General features: G+C 35.6%; 1 protein-coding gene across 2 annotated transcripts in view; it reads left to right on the top strand.

Annotated features, from left to right (window-relative positions):
- Positions 1–1,636: 1,636 nt before the first annotated feature.
- LOC113396306 (integrin alpha-9-like) overlaps positions 1,637–8,054 on the top strand; it is a 33,053-nt gene continuing 26,635 nt past the window's right edge. For both annotated transcript variants that reach the window (XM_064215614.1, XM_064215615.1), the window contains exons 1-8: positions 1,637–1,846; positions 2,312–2,488; positions 3,095–3,229; positions 3,888–3,952; positions 4,194–4,356; positions 4,811–4,984; positions 5,217–5,305; positions 6,071–6,304. In XM_064215614.1, the coding sequence (XP_064071684.1) occupies positions 1,840–1,846; positions 2,312–2,488; positions 3,095–3,229; positions 3,888–3,952; positions 4,194–4,356; positions 4,811–4,984; positions 5,217–5,305; positions 6,071–6,304 (1,044 nt within the window). In that variant the 5' untranslated portion in view covers positions 1,637–1,839. The remainder of the gene's footprint in view (positions 1,847–2,311; positions 2,489–3,094; positions 3,230–3,887; positions 3,953–4,193; positions 4,357–4,810; positions 4,985–5,216; positions 5,306–6,070; positions 6,305–8,054) is intronic.

The following is an 8,054-nucleotide window of genomic DNA, read 5'->3' as shown; positions in this document are numbered from 1 at the left end:
ACGAGATGCCGATGCGTTAGCCCAGTCTTGATAGCGTTCCCATTTTCGGCGCGAAGCCATTTTGCAGAAACGATCAAACCAGGGCTGGGACTGCTGCAGCACGGAATCTGTCTGGACGTGCTCAGTCGGTCAGTTTCGGTATTACCGTTATGGGCTAGGCTACCTATAAAGGCACGCGTAGATTCGCGGATGGTCGTCGCAGTCTACACGCAGCCAGATAATCGATAGGTCCTGCCCTTCAAGGCTGCCGAGGCGTCGAGAGCAGATATAATCTCTAACGTAAACATACACCCCAGCTCGTGTTACAAAGGAATGTTCCAATTTGTATCCTGGGTAGGAGAGAAAGTGGTATCGGCAGGAAAGGATATCTGGGTCTCGGTAAGAAAGAGCAAGGCAGGCTTCGCTGTCTCAAGGTGACAGTGAACGGCGTTCAAGTTGGATTTGAGTCCCCTTACGTTGCAGAAGTCGACAGCGAGGGTGGTAGGGGTTGCCTTATGATGCCTGCTCCGCTCGCCCTGAACAGTGGCGAGTGCGTGGATACCCAGAGAGAGATTCTCCACTGCCATCGCTGATAGAACCATCTGGGGTATTATAACCGAATTCTGCACAACCATCATGTTTTGCTTTGTTTTGGAAGAAACGCGGTTGCATAGCTACCACTTTACGCCGGTTTAACATTTTAAGTGAGAGAGTGGTACTTCCCCGGTCGTGCCGGCCCATTCGGCTGCATCCCGAGGGTATGCAGAGTGGCACTACCACTGAAATTCCATTTTGTTATTGTAAATGTCCCTCTTTCATAGGTGTATCTTGCTGGATGGCAAGCCCATTTCCATTTTAGTGTTTTAGCAAAGAGTATGGCATCAGCCATTTTAGTTTTATTGCGAATGTCCACTGCTTTCACTCTGTCTCAGGTTTGCATAAAAATCAGTTGCTATATTGATAACTTACACGCGGGATTCGCTTTTAATTGAGCAGGATTGCAGTGATGGAATCCAACTCTTTGTGTTATCTAGGTCTCTAAACGCTTTATTAGCTTAATGAACTTTTTAGATGTCTGCGTATTGTATTTGATCTATAGGTGTTGTAGCATATCTTTATTTATTTGTTTATCTGTTTGTACAGTTTTTTCAAATCGTCTTTGTCTTTTTTGGATAATTTAGGTTTGTTTTGTAATAAAGTCCTTTTTTTATTAGCACATTAGACTTTTCGCTCATAATATTTTGTCTTGGTTTTCCTTTTATATTTTTAAGCTGTCTTTTATCGAGCACTCAATCATTTGGCAGTATTGGTTGATCGTGAATTTTTCGTGTATTTTTGATAAACTTTGCAGATGTTCGTTTAGGTGTGCAAGATAAGTTGTTTGTTCTTTTGTTTTCAAAATAGTTTGTTGCTTACTGAAGCCACCCATTAGCATTGTATTGCATTAAAATATTATGTCGTTTATATTTCCTTAACACAATTAAACATAGGAGTGTCATACCCAGTGCGTACGCGCGAACTCAGGCAGCCTGAAGGCTATCTAACGTAATGAAACGGGTTGTTTGTTGGGTTTTTTTATAAATTATAAAATATTTTCATATAGTTCGATTAAATTTGGTCGCCTTTAAAATCGATTGGGATGTCACATTGTATATATTACATATTAGGTGCTAATTTATATATTTAATTTATAATATATTATTGTATTACGTCTGCTTTAAATAAATGTTAAAGTTTTTAAACAAATATTATTCGAATGTTAATTTAAACACAAAGATTATTATCCTTAACGCTATAATTTTCCTTCTTTAGTTTAAAACGGGGATCGTTTGAATTCGTTTTATGGTATAGCGTGTCACAATGAAAGGTAAGACTAATATTATTACAATAATTATTTTTCTATTTGTTTGTGAAATAAAATAAATGTCCGTCATTGATTAGTTAAAATAGATATTTATAATCTACAGTACTTTAATAAATGCTGGGAGAATTATTTTGTTGATTTGTTGTAGATATAGTTTTTAGTTTATATTATACTGAAGTTTATCTTGAAATACTTATGTGTGTATTTGAAATATTTTTTACATTAAATTTTATCTTAATTTATTTTGTTGTGTAAATAGTTGCTACGAGCCGTTTTATAACTTATTGCATATATATTATGAACTCTTTTTAAAATAACGGTGTTCCTAATACATATGTCATTTATAGATGAAAGATTGTAATTACTTGGTGATTTTGCAATATATGTATAACAAAATAACTTTTTTTTTATTAAATTATAGATTTTATGAAAACTCTTGTAAAATGTATTGTGTTTATATTTTTCTAGGAAACTATCTCCCAGTCAACCTCGAACATCTTCCTGTGATATTGATATTTTTAAGAATCGGATACATTGATGGATCTATATTCTTTCACGAAGCGTCATACCTGGAGTTACAATCACCAGATGCAAAAACCGATTTTGGTTTCTCCATTGCATATCAAGCTAAGTTAAATAGTTTAGGTAAGTCCAAATTTTCAAGCGTTAGTTTTGGTGCAAGTTCCTATCAACATTATGTATGTATGTGTTCGTGAGCTAGCTAACTGACAGACACAATTCCGCATGGGCGATGTAAGGAATGATTATTATTACTTACAGCGCCCTTGTTATTAGCGTTGGTGAACATTTACCACCAGGTGGCCTATTTGCCCGTCCGTTTACCCAAATCATTAAAAATAAACAAAGTACATAACATTATAGATGAAAGTTCATTATAAAGGCCTATGACAAAGTTATTCAAAATCAGAATACCAAAACCAATTTCATGAAACACCTAACTTAATATGTACTGATATATATATAGATATACAGAGAATATTTGATTGAAATGTTCTATTTTAGAGATGAGTACTTAAACGGTATCTGATAATTTGGAAATTCGCTATTGAATTACAATTCAAATTCAAAACATTAGCCAAGCTTTTAGAAGTATATATATGGGATCCAACAAATATATCTTGATCTACAATATTAATGAAAACAAGATTTGTATTAGGGTAAACTTAAATTGGTTCCGTTTACACAAACAAACGAAATGTTCTGAAATTAATACTGTTTGTTTCATTGTAGCGGTCGGTGCACCTCATGGCGATTTAAATGGAAAATTGTTCAAGTGTCCCATGAGTGAGACAGTTAAAAATAAAAAGCAGATATGCACTCGTCTTGAAATCAATGTAGATGAGTTAGCTGGCGACTATAGCAGACGTAAGTATCTCATATCTATGTCACCGTCTCCGCCTGAGTTTGGAATAAACTGGAACCAGGAGTGCGAGCAACAAAATACATATTTACTAAATCAGATTTTGTCAACTTATCAGAAGTTATTAAGTATAATAGAAAGAATATAATAATGTTTAGATTTTAAAAATTGACGATTCAATAACGTTTTTTTTTTTTGGTAAAGTTTACTTGAATAAAATATATTTGATTTGATTAAATTTGAACCCATAACCAGATTATTGTTTTTGAGTCATTTGGTGCTATCTCTGGATATTATATATGGATTGGATGCGTGCAACATTCTTAACTAAGTTTTTTGACATACAATACCCAAAATATGCTTTCGAATTTACGAAAATTTGAAAAATCAATGCATTCCTTATTAATTAGCTAAATTTATCGTAGTGTCTATTTTTAGAAGGTTTGTCGATTTGAAATATACAATTTTTGATTTAGTTTAGGCCTAACCTACCCAACTAATTCTAATGATTAGTTTTTGGAATTATTGAAATCCCATAACGGAAAAGAATTAATATCAGAACAAGGAATACGCTTTCGTATTTTTTATACAAGGGTTATTCCCAAATACATAATAATAATATAAATTCCAACGAATTAATTTACAAAACATATTCACTTTCAGATAACAGCACTGACCAAAATTTTTGTCTCGGAGCCTCAATATCAACGACGCCTGATTATATATTTGTAAGTGTGTAAAAAATTATTCATATTTTTCCTCTCTAGTCTTCGAATAAGTCTAAAAAGTTATAATATAAAAATTATAATTTTTACCTTCAATAGCTATCACATTTCAGAACTTCTGTCCAAATCTGATTCCGATCCGATTAACGAACTTTAAAGTCAAGGGCTTCTAAAATCAATTTGACAATCGTAAATAAACGCAGACAAGTTAATAATAATAATTATATGTGGCAAATATTTTCAGACATGTGCACCATTATGGACATCAGATATTCAAGATGGCGATAAGATAAAGTTTGGTGCACTGGGCACTTGTTTTATATCTAATGACACGCATGCCAGTCGGTATACTGGGTTATTAGAACAGTATGTGAAGAAAGATTATCAGAAAAGAATTCCTAAAATTGGTTGGTATTACGATGTATTGGAATTTTTAGTAATACATTCTTGAAGCATACAATTGAGTTGAACTTTGTGCAATTGTTAACTTGCGTAAAAGTATGGAAAGTATTATTGGATGATAAAAAGAAAATTTAAAAGGCGTTGCAATAGATAACCGGAATCAACTAGTTTTGATAAAAATGAAACCAATATTAGTGGAAGGTGTTTTTTTAAAAAAAGTTTAAGACTTAAAACAAAAATACAAAACTGTCCGCATTCGATGTTGTTTAAATGTAAACGTTGATCATTCATTTTCGTTCTAATCATTTAAAAACAAGAAGTTACTTTTCCTTCTTTTTCTAAATCCCCTTCCATGATTTCTACATTGCCAGATTTAAAATGAATACTCTGCGGTTCCGATAAGATGGCATGACAAGTTTTTGGATAACATTAGATTTTTACTAATTACATATTTTTTAGAGGAGATATATGGTGGCATCGGTTGGAATACTCTGTTTGATCCAAATAATAACTTGATCCTCATAGCCAAGTCTTCTCTTAAAAGTAGTATCAGTGTGATGAATATGGACGATCCTTTGGCACCAACGTCGGTTGTTGCATTGGGCAGCATGTTTAACCAATATGAAAATTTAGGTATTTATAAATTTATTTTTTAATCCAAATTTTTATTATAACCAATATTTTCAACAATGTTGATTTGACAATATCAAATTTTATAAAGATATAAAAGTTATTATGAAGAATAATTTGCAAAAAGTATTTTACTCTTTTTGGGCCCTATACATGTTATACATTGCTAGTCTGTCTATCTATGTCATAAAAATGCTATTGAATTTAATAATTACTTAAGAAACTCTCATTTCAGGTCTCAACTTTGCGGTTGGAGTATTTTTTAATAATCATAAGGTATTATACGCATTCAACATGATTCTACGGAGCAGACTCACAGGCGCTGTACGTAATTACATTTTTTTGAAACAATCACACATTACATTAAATTGCATCCAGTTGAGTTGATGTCAGTAGATCAAATGACCTAATCAACTAAATCGAAAGTGATTTGATTGTGTAAACAGTTGCAGAAAGAGTTAAAGTCCCACTTCGAAGTTCACTCGATGAGTCTTTTAAAACTGCTTAAAATGAGACGTAATTTTGATGCGTGTAGGCTTTAAATCATCATTAATGTCGTATATCAGTTTATTTTATTAGTGGCTCCGTATATCACATTCATAACACTCTGTCTGTCTGTGTATGTGCTTTTTAAATTGAGCCTTCTTTATACACAATAGAGTTCATTTTGTAACACCATATTCTTTAAATCATTTTGAAATATATCGAAAACATATTAAGAAATCGAAAGTAAACAGAAGTATGATTTGATTTGATAGCATAATAAGGAATATGTACACATTATAAACAGTTGTTATAGAACTGTCAGAGAATTCTCACAAAAGCTAGTGACGCTCGTATATTATACTTATACACTCAAAATGTCTTTGAGTGCGTGAGACGACTAAGAAAAATTATAACAATAAATATAAATAAGATTATATTTTTTATGTTTAGTTTAGTGAAGCTCGATTATTGCCGCCTCGATGTCGATAAGGGGCGCATCTTTGTTAGTGAAGAAATCTACGAACAATAGTGATTTGGTAGTGCTGTTATATGAAAAGATCTATTTATTAATTTTATTTATTAATAATTTATTAATTATTTCAGATAGCATTCCTTTACTACGATGGTAGTGATAAAACAATGAAAGTATTAGAAAACAAAAAACAGCCAGTTCAAATTGAAGACAATCTAACGAATTCGATGTACGGCACATCACTTCATAGCGTTGATTTAAATGGTGACAGTTTCTCTGAGCTTCTAGTTGGTGCACCTGCGCAAACTAACTATGAGGGCGGATATGAACATGGCGCTGTATTCATCTATTTGGGAGGTGGTCGGGTAAATATTATTTATTATATTAAGTATTTACTGTATTTTTAGACCAATATAATTTTATTTGTGCTATCTTAAACTCTTCTTACCTTGACTAAAAACGAAAGAACAGGGGCTTGCGTATTATATCAAATTAAAATTGCTAAAGTTTTGAAAGGAATTCTGTGTTTTTGCTTAAAGTAGCCTCGGTTTTTTGATGAGAATATTTCTAAATAAATAATTCTGACCACGCTGTTCTAATGCAGGTTGAACTATCTATTTTCTCAGGTTGTTTTCCTGCAGAACTCAGTATGAGATGAATTTTTTACATAAATTTATGACATAAAATACAAGTACTTTTAATAAAATAGTCGTTAAAATACTCGGAATTATATTCGATAGAGTACCCACAGCAACCGTTGCAATACCCCGACAAAGGGAAAACTGCATTTAATATACAGAAACCCGCGCTGATCCAACGCTACAGGAGATTATAACTTAACCATTAAAAATTGAGTGAACGCTTTGTTCGTTGAACTGATCAAATCTCGGCTTTCGAGTTTAAACTATATTCGTGCAAGCGTCGTTGGCGATTTTCACAATTGCATTGCAAAGAGAGAGCCGAAATGGCCCAATGGTTAGAACGCGTTCATCTTAACCGATGATTGCGGGTTCAAGCCTAGGCAAGCACCACCATCTTTTATGTGGTAGTGCCACACTGCATACTTTCGGGTTGCAGCCGAATGGGCCGGCAAGCCCGGGGAAGTACCACTCTCTCACTTAAAATCGGCATAAAGTGGTAGCTATGCTACTGCGTTTCGTCCGGTATGTGAGAGTCCCGGAGGCCCGATCCCCCTCCCCCCCAAAACATAATGGTTATGCAGAATTTGGTTTCATTACCTCAGGAGGGTACCATCAGCGACTGCGGTGGAGAATCCCTCTCTGGGCTTCCATTCTCAGGACGTACACCACCTGAGCAGGGATGCCCAGGGATGCTCCGAATTCTGGGGGGGGGAAATTTTGCGCTCGCCACTGTTCGGGGCAAGCGGAGCAGGCATCATAAGGCAACCCCTACCACCCACACTGTGGACTTCTGCAACATATGGGGACTCAACTCCAACTTGAACGCCGTTCACTTTCACCTTGAGACGCAAAGCCAGCCTTACTCTTTCTTACCGAGACCCAAATATCCTCTCCTGCCGATACGACTTTTCTTTCTTAAGGAAAGGAAAAGTCACCATCAACAATCCCGCGGTGTGATACCACGATGCCGAAGGTTAAATTCCGGCAAAGTGCAGTTCGTAAAGCACTTCTTTCCGTGGATATTCATAAATCGAGTGGACCCGATGGCATCCCTCCAATCGTGCTACGGACTTGTGCTCCCGAGTTGGCGCCGGTCTTAACGCGTCTTTTCCGGCAATCTTATGCATTCGGCGTCGTCCCCAACTCCTGGAAGACTGTTTTGGTGCATCCGATCGCTAAAAAGGGCAACCGCTCAGACCCGTCCAATTATAGGCCTATAGCCATCACCTCCTTGTTCTCCAAGGTAATGGAGTCCATTATAAACTGCCAGCTCCTGCGGTACCTAGAGGAGTACCAGCTGATTAGCGACCGTCAGTACGGCTTCCGTCGGGGTCGCTCAGCCGGTGATCTTCTAGTTTACCTTACTCATAGATGGGCGGAAGCAGTTGAGAGCAAGGGGGAGGCATTAGCAGCCAGTCTGGACATAGAGAAGGCCTTCGATCGCGTGTGACACAAATAGCTTCTTTCGAGGCTT

The sequence above is a fragment of the Vanessa tameamea genome, chromosome 8, assembly GCF_037043105.1.
Source record: "Vanessa tameamea isolate UH-Manoa-2023 chromosome 8, ilVanTame1 primary haplotype, whole genome shotgun sequence".
Classification (NCBI taxonomy): domain Eukaryota; kingdom Metazoa; phylum Arthropoda; class Insecta; order Lepidoptera; family Nymphalidae; genus Vanessa; species Vanessa tameamea.
The sequence above is the reverse complement of the archived record's forward strand: the minus strand, read 5'-3'. Positions and strand labels throughout refer to the sequence as shown.